Here is a 17,448-nt window from a genome sequence, read left to right on the forward strand (position 1 = left end):
GAGTGGTGGGGGGCGGCCCGAGGGGATGGGAGAGGGTCCGGTCCACGCTGCGCCTGGGCTGGGACTGGTCCCGCCGGCGCAGGGTAGCAGGAAACTCTCCGCACACTCACCGGACCTGGGCTAGGACTGGGTCTCGGTGATCAGTTTCTGAGTGGAGTACTTTACCAGGAACAACAACAGGATCTTCCCAGAAGATGTGCTCTTCATAACCGAAAGGAAATTCCTGGCTGGCTGGAGTTCTGCCCACCTTAGATCCCAGGGTGTGATTACCTTCCATAGGATTTTCTTGACTACAATTCTTTTTGCTATATCTCATTTGTCACTTCCCCTCTGTTTAGACCAAAGAAGCATCCATTTAATTCTTAACAACCTTACATACCTTCTCTGAAGTTCTGGTGTGTACAGAATTATGTTTGTCTAACTTGTTAGAGCTTCAAGGAATTTATAATTCTGGCAAGAAGTAGTGCTTACAAAGTATTTATTAAGTTCATGTTGCTAAACTGGGACAACAGACATTGTTTCTTTATCTACAAAGTGTTTTAATTAATTTATGTATAAATGCTAACCTCCTAGTCAGAACCTAGCTCCAAAATATCCTTTTTATATCTTATTCCATTTTCATCACACCTTCCTATTTTCTACTATCTTCACTCGCAAAGCTGGACATTCTTCAGAGACACAAGAGAAGAGGTTCTCAAAGTGTGGTAACGGGGCCAGCATTGTCTGCATTGTCTGGAAATTTGTTAACCATGTAGACCCTGGATGTCTTCCCAAACATGCTGAATCAGTAATGTATAGGGTACATCCTAGCATCCTGTGTGCAAGAGAGTACTCCAGGGGCTTCTAGTGCTTCATCGACTATGGCAATTCAGAGCCCAACTTGATATTCAAATGTAGCAACTAACTCAGTCCAGTGAACACCACAATTATTTCTTGGGGCTGCTTTTTAGTGGATTTTGCTGGTTTTCTTTAAAAAATTAGGCCTGGTTTTTAAAAACATTAAATCAGATCCAGTTCTTTCTAGAAAGCAGTATCAATCTCAAGAGAATAATTATTCTAATATATCTGACCTTTATGTCAGTTGTCATTGATAATATCTAATCACCCCTTGAGAGAACATTACATTGCATATAATTTATAACAACTTCTGATTTTGAAAATTGTACATATACAAATGAGTATATATTGGATAATTTCATATTCACTATTCTTTCATAGATGTAGATATATTCATATGATTTATATCAATATAAAATAACTTCCTACAGAGTAGAATTTGTACAAATAACCCTAATGTTCCAAGTTCCTTGCCCTACTTTTTTCTTTCCAATCAATAAGAACTTCAATTGCAAGATTCTTTGGTTGGTCCAAGAATACCAATTCTCATACTCAAGAATTTAAGTCCAAATATAAAATTTTGCTTCTTACCCAAGTGTGCCCTGAGTGCATCTGAAATCTCAAGCATTATGGATGAAGGAAGTTTTACAGCAGTCTCATTAAGACCCGGAATAATAAGGTGGACTGCAAAGAAACAGATGGAAATAAGATAGAGGAAGAACATACATCATGACATAAAGTTCAGAGTATCACATTCAAGACTATGAATCTTGGCACTTATGTTATTATTTTATGCCCAAATTTAAAAAATTGGGAAAATACAATTATAGCTTTGAAACAGAATATTTTTCATATTTAGAACTGAACTACTGAAATGCTCTTGACTTTCATTTATAGACTCCCAAATTATAAAATAGCTCCTCCAGATGTGTGGTGAACAAAGAACATCATTATCAATGATAATGATTTTTAAAAGAGCAGTTCAAAATGAGAAAGACTCCTTTAGAACTACAAACAACCCCATTGGCTGAGGGGTTAGATGCCACCACATCCATGGGAATAGGCTAGAGCTATTTCTTTAGCACACTATGATAAAACTAGTGTCTCTTGGCTCTTAGCTTGTAACAGACATAAGCCAGGGTGTTCAATAGTTAAAGGAAATGAATCCACATTAGTATAGCACTGCTCATAGGCCATAAGAGCACTATGAGCACAAAACAGTTTGAGTTGCTTATTCTAGGCATAGGTTTCAAGATTGACTTACCCAGTATCGTTCCTCCAAAGGGAGGTTTATCTGGTGATTTAGTCGAAGCTCTGTGAGTAACATTCTGAATCACTGTTGAAATATAAAAAGATAATAGTGTAGTGGAGGAAAACTAATAATATAAAGCATGTGTCATGGGGATGGTCCTAATCTAAGTTCATTAGCAATAGAATACAATTCAGCAGGTTGATGACACAGCCAGCAGGTTTAGAAGACAGCTCTTACCTCAACACCTGTATGTATTTTTATGACATCTTGATTAGACTATCATTAACTGCTCTGAGTACAATTTGTTTCCTGTATCCACTCCTTGTACCCTGTTATCTCCCTGAGTCAGTGAGGACTAGCACAAAATATGACAATGAAATAATAAAAAGATTAGGAAACATTCTCAAAGCAAAGAATCTTTAGGTAATTCCAATACTAAGTGATCCTGTTTTGAAAAAACAATTAGAACATTGAGTTTTCTTAAAATGAAGAACTATTTGAAGCTCTTATTTCTTCCATAAGGAAACTTTCTAAAAAATAGTGGACTCCCTTTAATAAATTAAAAAACTGAAAGATAAAGCAAAAAACAACTAGATACTGAAATGAAATAAGACACTGTAAGTCTTGAAACCTGGATATATTTATGATTCTAAAATGTCCACTAATCAGTTTTTATTTTCAATCTCTTAAGGCAAATATTACATAATTTTTTGCAAGTATACTAACTTAATCCTGAGCAACATTTCCATATTTTAGACTTTATAAATTTAATGCATATTATAGCTATTTTGTCCAGAGTTGTCCAGTCACTTGCCCAAAATTTTGCCTATTTGTACAAGAGTCAAAAACATCTATTAACTGCTAATTTACTAGCCCATAATAGTGTCTTTGCACATTTTCTGGAAAACAGCATTCACAAAAATTGGGAGAGTAGGTACTATCTTCCATTATCTCAGTTGAAAAGTATATTAAAATTTTTCATACATATCCTGAGTAAACCGAATACCTTGCTTGATGATAGTTACTGGGATTAGCTTCCTTGGGACGTAGGATGGCTGAAAAGAGAGGAAGAAGATCATCTCTCACATCACTGTTAATAATTTAAGAAGAGAAAACCCAGAGTCATGGAAGTAGCCTCTTTTATTTTACTTCAATGAGGACTTCTATGGCACATATTTAATGGTCAAGGATAGCACCTTAGCACACACATCTACCTGCTATGTTGGGCTGACTAGTACTTCCCCATAAATATACAAAGCGTTTAACAAAAGCATTTTTTTTTTTCAGAACTTGCATTCACTTAGAAACTGCAGTGAAAAAAAAAACCTCCTAGATCTTCTGTATCTACTGTGATTCATTCCATTTGGGATGTGACCCAAGCCAGTTCTGTCTTTACATTCCTCTCAAAGCAATTCTGAGCTGTATGTTATCTTCCAATCAGTATCAATTATTTGCCTAGACTCAGTTGCTCCTGCTTTCATAGTAGATATCACAGCCACTGTGAGCTCCTGGCCACAAGAATTTGTTGTCCAAAAGGGCAAAGCCAGGGTCAAATAAGATGTTCTCTACTTTCAAGCTTATGCTCAACCATTCTGAACATATTTATACAAAAAGAATATCAGAATTAGAAGGATGAAACCCAAAGTTCTACACTTCCTCTCCTCACTCAAATTGCTTCAGAAGTCTTACAGGAATTTTTTCTATCACAAGTTAACTAATGAGGGATTTATAGATTAAAGTGGAATCAGTACCCAGCATGATCACTAGACAAAGAATAAGAAAGGTGAAGAACTGGAGAACAAATTCACATAGGAGGATTAGATTTGAGATGAAAAGATGGTAATGATGAGCTTTTTGTTACTTGGTGTTATGGTTTGTGCATATGTGTCCCCCAAAGCCTCATGTAGTCATGGGGTGCCTGAGCTGCTGCCACTCCCTTTGCTCTCTCTGCTCTTTGCCGCTGCCATGAAAGGTTGCTCTCAGCCACGTGCTGCTGTGCCTTGGAGCCAGCTGAAACTTCCAGTAACTGTGAGCTAAATAAACCTTTCCTTCCTGCATTTTGAATGTTGGATATTTGTCCCAGCAACAAGAGAAGAGTAACCGAGACACTTGTTTTATCTCATTTACATGATAGAGATACACCATGTAGCAAACCTATTGATTATCAAGAATGTGAGCTATGAGGGCCAGCCAAATAGCTCAGCAGATTAAAGTGCTTGCAAGCAGGTGCAGGGTCTAGGGGTTCAATCCCCGGACCTGCCATGCCAGCCCCGCTCTCAGGGTACACTGAGACTGCAATTGAGAATGGGCATGGTGGTGTGCTCCTGTAATCCCAGATCTTGGGAGGCTATCAACAGGTAGATCACTGAGTCCAATCTAGTAGTGAGACCCTGCACACACTGTAGACCCTTCCCTTAAAAAAATACCAAAAAAAGGAAGAAGAATGTGGGCTATTTACAAAACCAATGCTTATAACTATGATCAAAAATGCTGTTAGTCATCATTTTAATAAATGACATCTGCAGTAAAGAATAGCCACAATATGAAATTTAATATTGGCTAATTTTTCATATTAAGGTCCTTATGTTTAAAAAAAATACAAGAATTGAAAGTTTAATATCACATAATTTTTAAATGGGCATCAAAACTCACTGACCAAATAATCTTAACCTCTCAATCTAAGGAATTAACTGACAACATTATCATTCATATACAATTTTTTATTACCACAGTTTAAAATAACCTCATCTAAAAGTATAGTTCTTATTAAATAAAGTATTGTTCAAAAATTTTGCACAATTTCTTCTTATTTTGAAATATCTTTTATACACTAGTCTTTAATTACATATTCAGTAGCTCACGCCAGATAATCAATGTGATATGTACACGTGTGTCTGGTTTATTCCACTTGAGAGTGTGGTCTCAAGGTGCATCCATTTACCTGGAAATGTCTCAAGCTTATCTTTCTTTACGGCTGAGTTGGCTCCACTGCATAAAAAATACACATCGTTTTTTATCCATTCCTCAGTTGATGAGAGCATTTGGGCTGTTTCCAAGATTCAGCTATTACAAACTGTGCTACTATAAGCATAGGTGCGCATCTATCCCTGTGGCATGATGTTTTGAGGTGTTAAATACCAAATGTGTAAATCAGGACCTATGTGCATAAAAATATTGTAAAATAGGAAGAAACTGTTTAAAAGAAATGGGAACTAGGGAGCGGGGAAGGAAAGGAAAGAAGAGAAAAGAAACAAAAATGGTGAAAGAAAAGTCTATGCTCTTAAATGAAATAAATATGAGATACATGTTCACCCAGTGGATTGTTTCTCTGATATGAGAAGCTGAAAAGATGAATGAGGAGCAAAATGTGCAATAGCTCCCAGGAAACAGGAAGAAAGCATTCCAGGGTGAAGGGGACCCAGGGATGAAGGAGAAGGAAAAGAAGGAAGGGAAAATGTTTTTAAAAAGAACAGAAGGAAGAAATGGAAACAAAGATTCTGTAAATAAGGAGAGGAAAAGGGAGAAGATGGGATTGTGAAAAAAAATATCTCATGTGCAGGCACAAACTCCCTTTGGTGAATGTGATCACTTTGTATATCTCAGTTGTACCAATAAAATTAATTTTACAAAGCTAAACCGAAACAAAAAAATGTGTTTCTATTTTTTAATAGAAATATATTCAGAATACATTACTAAATTAGTACAAAGGACACAAATTTGCTTCCACAGTATAACTTGATTTTATGATACATATAGATAAAATGTCAGAAGAAAATACATCATAGTCTTTTCTTAACAGTTGTTATTTTCCATGAATTGATACTGATTTTATTGTATACCTTTTTATATTTGCCAAATTCCTTAGAAAGTCGACTACATTTATAGTCAGACACAGCTACTATAATCTGCAGTCTGTTCAGCCAACATGTACACTTCTTTACTGCAACTTGGCTCATAAGCTATCGGTCAACAGGGCAATGATGTAAGCATAATTTAGACATGATTTTTCCCAGGCAAGAGGAGGGGCGTAGTAGGAATAGGAACAGAACTTTCAGCAGGAAAGAAAAGTGCTTTTGGCTTTTGGCTTTGAGGTTTCCACTGGTAAAAGATGGCTTTTAGCTTTAACCAAAGAAAATTTATGTCAGCACTGTACACAGATGCTTCCCGGGAGAGCGCAGACAGCCTTGCAGGTGCTGTGCTGCCCCCAAAGACCTCTCAGAGCAGCCCAGCACGCTGCCCTCCTCCTGCACCACCTACCTCTCACCTGTCCTGCTCCAGGAGAAAGAAGTGTTGCTAGCACACAATCTTTACCATTTCTCAGGATTTTTTGGTGTGTGTGCGTGCGTGTGTGTGTGTGTGTGTTAGTAAATGAACGTGTACTTTTGCAATTCATATTTTTAAACTTTATTTATAGAATTGTAAATATTTATGAAGTAGCATAGAATGTTTCATGATCAGCATACAATATGGGGTGAATAACTCAAGTAATCACATATCCACCATGGGGCAGTTCCCCATGCCTTTTCCATGGTGAGACATTTGAAATTTATATGTAACAATTTGGAACTATATGTTATTAATAATGATAATCTTTCCATTTTAATAGTTCTCAAAAACATATTCTTGCTTTCTAATATAGAACTGACCAACATCTCCCAAGTCCTTCTGCTTTGCTCCGTAGGTCCCAGGCCCTAGTAACCACTACTCTATTTTTAGTTCTCTGAGCTTAACACTTGTGAGAGTTATAAATGCCTTTCCTGCAAGGGGAAGTGGGTTAATGTGCCAACCTCCCCTTGCAGGGGAGTTTTTCCAAGTACAAAATCATTTTTGTTAGATCTGTGGCTCATTCTCTGTTTGTCTTAGAAATTTTGTCACTTAGTACATATTTCTGAAATACTACTTTGCAGAAGTATTTAACACGTTATAGCCGGACTGCCTATGTGCACCTATGTGTTGATTGCTTGTGCATTGTGCTACACTGACCTTTATTTCCTTTATGGCAATGATTAAATTCAGACAAATTGGACATATGCAAAAGATTCCACTATTCATGTGAACAAAGTTTCTTTTCTGAGTTCTTGAGTACAGACCAATGTTCTAAGTCGATGACAAGAACATAGGCATAGTTTGTGCTGCCAAACTAAGGAAATTATTTAGCTGCAGGATGCAATTCTTTCTAGAGCTATAATTGCTCTGTTGCCTGATCTGCAATGCAAATATGCACCAAGAGTGGACTAATGAACAAATAACTACATTATTTTTAAAAAGATACCACTGAATTTCCTTGCTATTCTCGTTATCCTTGTTATTATGAACATCTATGAATGAACATTGACATCATGCGTATAGAGGCTTGAGTGGAAATAAGGCAGTGAAAATCTGCAGATGGCATGAACGTCTGGCTACTACAGTGCCATGGTGTTCACATGCTCCCAGAAGTCCGTATGTTAGGAACAACCTTCAGTGAAAAAGTTGACGGGTGGGACATTTAAGCTCTAATTGAATCATGAGGGCTCCATGATTAAGTGGTGAACTGGTTACTTAATACTGCAGTGGCTCCCTGATAAAAGGCTGATTGGAACCTTCGCTGCCCTCCACATGAACTCTCCTCTGCCCTCTGCCCTCTACCACGGGGCCTCACCAGATGACAGCCCCTTGGTCTTGGGCTTCACAGGCTCTACAATTATATACCAAATGTCTGTTCTTTATAAATTACCCAGACTGTGATGTTGCCATAGAAGCAAAAAAAAATGAATTGCATAAAACACATGGCATAGACCCAATATCACTGTCCATGGACAGCCTCCTGGCAATGATTCTCTCAGGTGGCTTCTGCAGCTGGCTTTCTTGTTTCTCTGGCCTGCTGACTCTCATTTTTGATGTGACCTTCTATTGCTACTGCCTTCCACTGTTCTTGTCCTTCCCTTCACTCAACAAATATTTTTCAAAGGTTCACTACATGCCAGGAAGCATACTTCCCTGCTAGCTTATAACACATGTTATGCTTTTCAGTTTTTCAAGATGCCTGGTCCTTTAGAACTTAGATTGTACCATACCTTAAGCATGGTGCTTGGTTAAGAGAATTCACTTCTATGAATTTTCTTAGATATTATATGCAGCTAATGATAGTCAATGGAGAAGGAAGCCTAAAAATGTAAAAGTAATACCTTTGGAGACAAACTAGCCTTGGATTACTTAGAAATAAATTCAGTAGCTGCCACACAAGGCCAGAGATAGGTAATTCACTCTGAATCATGTTAACTTTCTCCTGATTCAAGTTTTATTTTGAAAATTAGATTTAGTAAAATTAGTGATAATTTAAGGATGCTATTACAGTATATCATGTAACCAGATAAGATGGAATGCACTTAATACTCAAAATTTTAAACTAGATTAGTTGTCTCTTTAAAAAGCCTGTAATTCAAAATGTTTTCCCGTTTTGAACCTCTTTTAGAAAAGTACTGAGGAGTTTTTGCTGTTTATGAGGTTTATGGATAAGAAAGTACAGATGAATGAAAATACTTTTCAATGCATCTTTTGATTTAAACTTTTAAAAAATCAGGAGTTAATTTCTTATTTTTTGAAACATTGTCATCTAAGACAAATCTCTGAGAAGACATAGGTGGATGTTTGAACACAGACTTCCTCTGGATTGTGGTATACCTCTAAAATATCAAACCAATTTTCAGAGTCAGTTCTGTGCAGGCATGTAGGTGGGCAAAGGATATCTTTTATGAATCTTTTCCGACACTTCCAGGTCCCAGAGCTAGCTAACAGGGTAGATGCAATTCCCGAAACATTTTTCTGCTCCTCAAAATGTACTCATAAAATTTTACAGAGAAGCCTTAAAATATCTTTTCAATGAATCTGCATTTTCGTTTGGAAATAACCAAGAGTTTTGAAGCAGAGCTGACTGGAGTTGAAGGTGCAACACTTCACAGCCTGAAGTGATAAAACCTCTCAGTCCGGGTCACAGATGCAGGAAACTTCTCCCTAGTCCCTCCTATCAGGGATGTTTATGAGGAACAAAAAATGATATTCCCTCATACAAAAGTATGAGTCATCTTTCCCAATCTTGCTGAGTAACTCACCCTAGAAAGCTATTCTGCCAAAAGAAATAAAAATTATGGAGCTATGATAGCTGAAAAGAAGGAGGGAAAGAAAAACAGCGGGGAGTCACATGAAAGATTGAACATGACAGCCAAGAAGGAAGTGATAAGCCGTGCTTCCTAGGAAACCATTCTCAACAAAGAATGACAACTGACCTAGAAGAGGGTGAGAAGGCAACTGTACTCCCTCTGCACCTGTGAGCTACAGGAGATTTATCTTGCATACATGATAGTGATGGATTTAAGAGAGCGAAAACCAAAAAGACCTTAGAGAGTGACACAGTTGAAGGCATTGTTCTGGGCTAATCAGTTATTCAGAAGAAATGCATAGCCCAATAAAGAAAGAACCTTACTACCTAGAAAAAAATAAAACCTATGCAGTTTAATCATGGCAAAATTAAGCCACTTATCAAAGTAAAAATAGGCAGGAAATAGTTACAGTATCTACTCTAAGAGGACTAGAGACTTTTCAATATAATGCAGCTGAAGATATGACAAGGGAAAAGTCTAATAATTTGAGCAAATTTCAAAAATTCCCATAAATAAAATTAACAAGTGTTAGGAAAAATATCATTTAATCTGTACAGTCTTCAACTGTTTGGTAAAATTCCATGAAGTATTCAACAAGCTAATATAACTGTATAATAAAGTGAAAAAATATTGCTTTAGCAGAAGCAAATAAACAAAAATTAAAATAACCATTTTAAGCTATTATATTAACCATAACTTTAATGATACAAATATATAATGTTTCTGATAAGAGCATAAATTTCAAAACATTCCTGGAAAGAAATTTGACATATATAAGGAAGACTTAAAAATAGTAAAACTAGAAATTATTAATACATACTTTGAAATGCTTTAGGGAAATAACCAGAAGTGTGAACAAAGATTTTTAATGTGCTCAGTATAACCAAAGAAATAAGTGAGGTGGTGGCACTTGTCCACATCTCCAGCACTGAAGAATCTGAGGCAGGAGGATTATAAATTTAAGCCCAGCCTGGCAACCTTGTCTCAAACCAACAAACAACCAAACAAATAATCAGAAATAAATGTTAGCAGTGGGAATTTAGTTCAGTGGCAATTTAACTTGTCTGCCAAGCAAGGGTGAGGTCCTGAGTTCAATGCCTAGTGAGGCCTAAAAACTGGAAACTAAGTAGATGATAATGTGTTTATGTAATATACAGCAATTTAAAAAATTATGAGGAGATTTAATAACATGAAATAAGCTTATGCCACATTTTGATTAAGTGAAAACAACAAAACATAAAATTGCATGTGTAGTATGCTTTTAATTTTGTAATGAAAACATGGTGCTTTAGTGTACTTTCTAGTGCTGTGACAAAGCATTTTAAGGAGGACTGGTGAATTTTGGCTCATGATTTCAAAGGTTTCAGTCCATGGTTAGCCAGCTCCATTGCTAATAGGTCTGTTGTGAGGCAGAGATACTACCTCAAGGTGTGGCAGAGGAGATCTGCTACCTATAACAGCTAGAGGCAGAGGATGAGGGAGAGCAGAGAAGAGACAGGAGGTCAGAAATAGTTCTGAAGTTCACACCCCATGGCCCGTTCCCTACAAAGGTTCCCGTCACCTCTTGGTAATGCCACCAAATTATGATCTCATCCACGGACTAATCCACCTGGTGAAGTCTGGGCTCTCACTGGTCTCATTATCTCCCCTCATCAGCTGCCAATCAAACTTTTAGTGCTTGAGTTTTGGGAGACACTTCAAATCCAAACTCTAACCCATGTTTAGAAACTAGAAAAACAAACTGCTCTGAAGCTTTAGACCCACAGATAAATACAATGGAATAGAGTGCCCAGAAATAACCTAGGCATTTGTAGTCAAGTATCTCTCAACAGCAACAAAAGAAAACATAAATTGGAGAAAGGAAAGTCTCTTCAATTAACATGACCAGTAGAACTGAACGTACATATGCAAAACATCGAAATTGAACTCCTCCCTCTCACACAAAAATCAACTCAAAAAGGATGAAAGATCTAAAGGAAAAACCAGAAACTGAAAATACTAAAAAATGTTTGTGAGAAACACTTAAGATTATTGATGCAGCCAAACATTTTCTGGATACCCAAAAGCACTAAAAATGAAAGCAGAAGCAGACAAAAGGAATGCAGCAAACTGAGGAGCTTCTGTCTGGCAGAGGAAATGAGAATAAAGAAAAACTGACAGAATGGAAAAACTCGTGCAAAATATCAGCACAAGGACTAATATCTACCATATATAAGGAACTTTAAAAACTCAATAGTAAGAAACAATGACTTGATTTTTTTTAATGGGCAAAGGATACAAATAATTTTGAAAAGTACAAATACAAATGGCCAATAAATTTATTTAAAATCTCTTGATTTTATTAGCTGTTAAAAATGTTAAACAATAGTACAATATGATATCTGAACACCATTAAAATGGCTATTATAAAAAAAGACAAAAAATAACAAATGTCAATGAGAATGTGAAGGGAAAGGAAATTTTATATGTGGTTGGTGGTAATATAAATTAGTACAACTATTTATTGAATATGTAGGTTCCCCCAAAGCTATAAATAGAAGTACTATATAGTCCAACTGTCCCACTTCCAAGAACATAGCCCAAGAAAATCATACCAGCATATGAGGGAAACCTTCATGCCTATGTTTTCTATTACTATTCACAATTGCTAATATATGGAATCAACTTAGATTCTGGTTAGTGGATGGGTGGTAAAAGAAAATATGTACGGGCACAAAGGAATATTATTCAGCTATAAAAAGAATGACATCCTATCATTTGTAGCAAAATGGATGGGCCTGGAGGACATTATTTTAAGAGAAATAAATTGCACACAAAAGACAAATACTGTATAGATTTTGTACATATTGATGTTTAAAATAACTATGTCTGAATGTATAAAGCAAATATTGGAGGCTAGGAAGGAAGGGCAAAGGAGCAAAGAGAGGTTGTAGCAAGCCTCCCATACAAAGTTAGATGCATTTAATTAACTCCAGAGGTCCATAGCACAGAGGGAGTTGAACATAGCTCACAATAACCTACTATATATTTTATTACTAAAACACTAAAGCTCAAAAGCTGCAAACCCAAAGTAATGATAGAAGATGTAAATGTTAGTTATCCTGATTTGACCAGTACATATTTTATTCTTGTATTGAGATATCATATCTCATAAATTTGTATAATTACTGAGAATGAATAAGTTTTTTAAAAAGTATAAGGAGTTAAATGTTAACTATCCTGATTGGATTATAGAACACTGCATGTGTATCAGTTATAACAGTGGACCGCCTATGTTTGTGCCATTAACTTAAAAATTAATTTTTAAAAAATAAAAACATTATAAAGCTTTAACAATAGACTGTAGATGGTTTCATGCCTTTTAAATATATTTATTATAGATAACCTTGTTAATGTTTTCTTTCCATTTTTTACATTCTAAACTTTAGGTATTATATATTCAGAAAAACAGTACCACTTAAAAAAATGGAAAAAACAGAACCTAAAAGTGTAGCTGAAATGTCTTTTCTTATATTTAAAATTGAAATTCATGAAAATCATTTCCTGAAAATCATACTCTGATATCTTTAATTATTCAATAATAATTTTATAATGAATACATTTTTCTTCCAATTAAAATCATAGCCATACAAACAACTTATTCTATCACAATCCACTTTTTTTTTCCAGTGGAACCAGGGATTGAACTCAGATCTTTTCACTTGCCAGGCAAACACCTAGTCTACTGAGCTATCTCTCTGGCCCTCACAATCCATTTTTAATCAGTTGTCTTTCATGCAGACCATTTTGTATAATTTCATAGAATCTTTCATAAAAGGATATAATTCTTAAAACACTAACTACTTTATCCAACACCACATTGCTAGTCAGTTAATACAGTTTATATATTTCATAATAGAATTATTTCATATTTTACTAGGAATATAATGAAAACATAGATTTTAAAATGCATTTTCAAAAATAAACTGGTACATACCACAGTGTGGACTTGGTCATATGTACTTTGGATTTTCCCATTTACTTTGTTTTTACCTGTTGAAACAACAAGAAGTATCATTATTTCATTCTTATTGCTTGTAAATGAATAGTTGATCATTGTGGAGAAGAGAACTCATGCTGTGTCTAATCTGGGCATATTTTTAGTTACTCTGCTTTCAAATATTGATTCCAATGAGGCCTAAGAGAAAGGTAACTAGAAATAAGCTTAAGGTCCCTTATTGTCTTTTTATGCCATTTGCCAATCTTCCTTCTCATTTTGAATATTACTATATAATTTGGGAGATCAGTTGTGCTCATAGGTCGTGGCTTTATTTTAGACCCAACAGTTGCCAATGACAATAGTAGAAATATAAAACATTAGTTTATCACTTATTAAAGCACCTGAAAATGTTCAAATAATAGTAAATTCCATTCTTTTTGTATTTTCTTAAATACCAAAACATGGAAAATATGGCTGCAGAGACAGCTCGGTGGTTTAAGGGCCTGTCTGGCAAGTGCAACAACCCAGGTTCAATTTCTGGTACTGCATCCAGACTGGCACCATGCCACCTGAAAACCAGATGTGGTGGTGCATGCCTGTAATCCCAGCACTAGGGAGGCTGAGACAGGAGGATCACTATGAGTCCAAGCTGAGTTGTGAGACCCTGTGCGAAATAATAATCTAAAAAGCTTAAAACATGGAAATAAACTATTCTCCTATTATACAACTAATACAATAGTTAAGCTTTAGACTTTTAGAAAACAGAAGGAAATCATAAAAGCTTACTGAAACAAATAGTTTCAAATACTTACTTCCAACAATAGTCTTGTGATTGAAAATTTTGCTCCAGATTCCACCTTCTACATTGTCTTTTACTCCAAATTCATAAACTGTGTTGGGTTTCAGATTGTCTACAATTGTTTCAGTGGCTGGACAGAGTTGAAATATCCACTTCTTTTCTTTATCCTTTTCTCTATAGCGAATAGTGTAAAATCTGTTGCACAATCAAAATATATGCTTTGTAGAGAGATTCAGAATATACTTTCAAAAATTTTAAGACATCACAGACTTTAATATACTCAGAAAACTAAATTTAATTTTGGGCTTCAGATTTTTTGTAATCTGCAGAGAATATGAAAAATAGCTTAAGATTTTACTATGGGTTTCAGATTTTAATTTTAAATTGAAGCAGTCCAGTTAGAGCCTGACAGAATTCCACAGCTTTCATTTTACTTTCTATTTGACAAAATCATAGTCTAAAATCCCTAACTGATTTGTTTCCAATCACACATGGAATACCCATCTCTGACAAAATTGAACAAAAAAAGGGATACAAATGAAGGACCATTTTGTACCTTCATTACAAAATAGTTAGGATAGAAATATTTCTCTTAATTCAGTGAGAAGAAAGATTTCTACTAATAGTGTTTGGACAGGATATCATGTCTGCATGTTATACTATGAATAATCACTACAAAGACAACAATATGTAATGTATTAATTATTGAAACTGTCCTACTAATCAATTTTGAAAGTGTCTCATTGCTATTTATTTCTCAATAAAATTAATTTAAAAAATCACACATGGAGAAGAATATAGGTATCATTTTAGAAATAATATAATAATTTTATGAGCTCAAGATTTTTATTTCTGGAAAACATCATAAAGGTCATATTGTTCGATTTTGTAAAACATGAACTTGATACTCTAATATGTGTGCAGGATTAGGTGTTAAGGGTAGAATATATTTATTACTCAAAAGTATCAGGACCAATAAATATCCAAGCTAAGTGCAATAAGAAATTTAAAATGCAAATTCAAAATCACGGATACATACTTGCTTAGGGTCTCACAACTTAGAGGTACACACGTCAGTGTAAGATAATCTCTGCCACTATTTTTTATACCTTTCCCACATGTTAGATTTTACACCTATTATTCCTTTATCATAAATCAATTAAATGGCAGAAATTATTAATCCTATCTTATAAATGTGAAATCAAGTTTTCAGAACACGTTTGATTTGCACAGAATCACCCAGCTAATGGCTTTTATAATTGGAAATGGCAAAACCAAAACAAAAGGAAAAGCTTTTCTGCCTCAACTTTAAACAAACTTACTAACTATGGGCAGATCTTCTCACAGACACAAAAACTAACAACCAGTGCAAATGTATCTATGTAGACACTAAATTTTACAAAAATGTATTGAACGAAAATAACTGATTGCAGAATAAAGCATATAGTTAAAGCAGATATATTAAAACATTCACACAAAATATTACTGTTATTGCCCCTTACATTACAAAGTCATAAGTATTGCAAGATCATAACATTTCTTATTTTTTTATTTTAAAGAGAAAAAAAGATGATATCAAATAGGTTAGTGGAAGAGTTATAACAATTAATACATTGAGTATTGTTGTCTTCATAGTAGTTATTCAGAGTACAAGATATAGGCATGAGATAGATAGATAGATCAATAGATAGATGATAGACATAGATATAAATATCTTGTTCAAACAATATTAGCACAAAATTTTTTCAATGAAATAAGAGAAACTAGCTGTATCTTAACTGTCTTGTGTTTAAAATATGTTTCTTTTTCCCTTGCTTCCTTTCTCCTTTCCCCATCACACTTTGTCTATTCTTTTAAACAATTTCTTCTGATTTCACAATATCTATTGTATATTTGGATCTTATTTACTTTTTCAGCCTCTTACAGTCGTGAGACAGTATGATGTTTATACATGTGGGTCTGATTTATTTCATTTATGAGTATAGTCTTGAGTTGCATTCATTTGCCTGTGAAAGTCTCCAGTGTTTATCCTTTGTGGCTGGGCAGCACTCCATTGTACAAAATAAAACATCTTTGCATCCAGTCTTCAGTTGATTGGCATTTCAGTCATTCCTAAGATTTAACTATTACAAATTTTGCTGCTATAAACATGGGTGTGCATATATTGCTGTGATATGATGTTTTTAAATGTTCTTGAAAGATACCCAGAAGGGGAGTAACTGGGTCAAATGGGACCTCTAATTCTAGTTTCTTGGTTTTCTTTTAAGAATCTCAACACTGATTTCCACAGTGGTTGCACCAGTTCACGCCCCCACCAATAATGGAAGAAGGTTCCTTTTTCCCCACAGCACCTCCAGCGTTTGCTATTGGTTGATTTCTTGATGCTAGCCCTTCTTTATGAGGTGAGATGGAATCTCAGTGGTTTTTAAATTTGCATTTTTTGAATGACTATGATGTTGAACACTTTTTCATATATTTATTTGGCCTTTGTATTTCTTTACCTGAGAAGTATATATTCATCCCAGATGCCCATTTTTGGATTAGAACTTAGAACATGGTGTATGGGGGGGGGTCCTAAATTCCTAACAGTTGTGGTAGTCATTTGGTTTCCATAGGTAGACAGATGGCTTAGAAGGTGGTGGTGATTGACAGTAAAACTTTACCTGTTTTTATTTTTTTAAATATTTTAACTGTATAAATAAAATAATAGCTGTCATTATGATAATAGAAATAAGCTTTTGGTATATTAAGTTCTTTATTATATATTAAAATTTTTTCTCAAAAATTTAGTATTGCTCCTCCACCCTATCCCATCAAAGTAAAATGGATGAAAGTTGAAATTAATTGCTTTTATTCAAAACTTTAACAATTACTCATTCACTCATGCTGAAAAGTTGATGGGCACCCACTAAGCACTCTTGATGTTCTTCAGTCCCCCTAGGCAAGAATTCTTGATGACACATTTATCTAGAATCTTGAAAATGAAGTGCCAAGACTGAAGGTAACTTAAGGCCTCAGTATGAAATGAAAATGTGGGCTCCTTGTTTTCAAATTGTTAAGAATTTTAAGACAATAACATCATGGTATTAAGTGAAACTATCACTCTTTCACATAGAGGGACTTTGTGCGTGTCTCATATGCCCATGTGAATCAGCAGAGGGTTATAATTCAACAAGTACATATAGAGAAAATGTATATATTTTTAACAGTACACACAATATGTAATAATTACTTGTTGTCACATGTACGCAACACATTTTCGTTCTCATTACCTTCCCTTACACGCTCCTCCTCCCTTCTCTCTCCGGCTTTTGTTCTCTTTCCTATTTGCAAAAGATCTCTCTCTGCTTTTGTCTCTGTCTCTGTCTCTGTCTGTCTGTCTGTCTGTCTGTCTGTCTGTCTGTCTCTCTCTCTCTCTCTCTCTCTCTCTCTCTCTCTCTCT

The 17,448-nt window shown here is 35.1% G+C and overlaps 1 protein-coding gene across 13 annotated transcripts in view; it reads right to left on the reverse strand.

Moving 5' to 3' along the window:
• Abi3bp (ABI family member 3 binding protein) overlaps positions 1–17,448 on the reverse strand; it is a 275,396-nt gene that overhangs the window by 126,548 nt on the left and 131,400 nt on the right. For all 13 annotated transcript variants that reach the window (XM_023721261.1, XM_023721268.1, XM_023721267.1 and 10 more), the window contains exons 5-9: positions 14,020–14,201; positions 13,205–13,260; positions 3,096–3,144; positions 2,102–2,173; positions 1,429–1,521 (exon numbers count right to left, since the gene is read on the reverse strand). In XM_023721261.1, the coding sequence (XP_023577029.1) occupies positions 1,429–1,521; positions 2,102–2,173; positions 3,096–3,144; positions 13,205–13,260; positions 14,020–14,201 (452 nt within the window). The remainder of the gene's footprint in view (positions 1–1,428; positions 1,522–2,101; positions 2,174–3,095; positions 3,145–13,204; positions 13,261–14,019; positions 14,202–17,448) is intronic.

The sequence above is a fragment of the Octodon degus genome, unplaced genomic scaffold (assembly GCF_000260255.1).
Source record: "Octodon degus isolate 3935 unplaced genomic scaffold, OctDeg1.0 scaffold00081, whole genome shotgun sequence".
Classification (NCBI taxonomy): Eukaryota; Metazoa; Chordata; class Mammalia; order Rodentia; family Octodontidae; genus Octodon; species Octodon degus.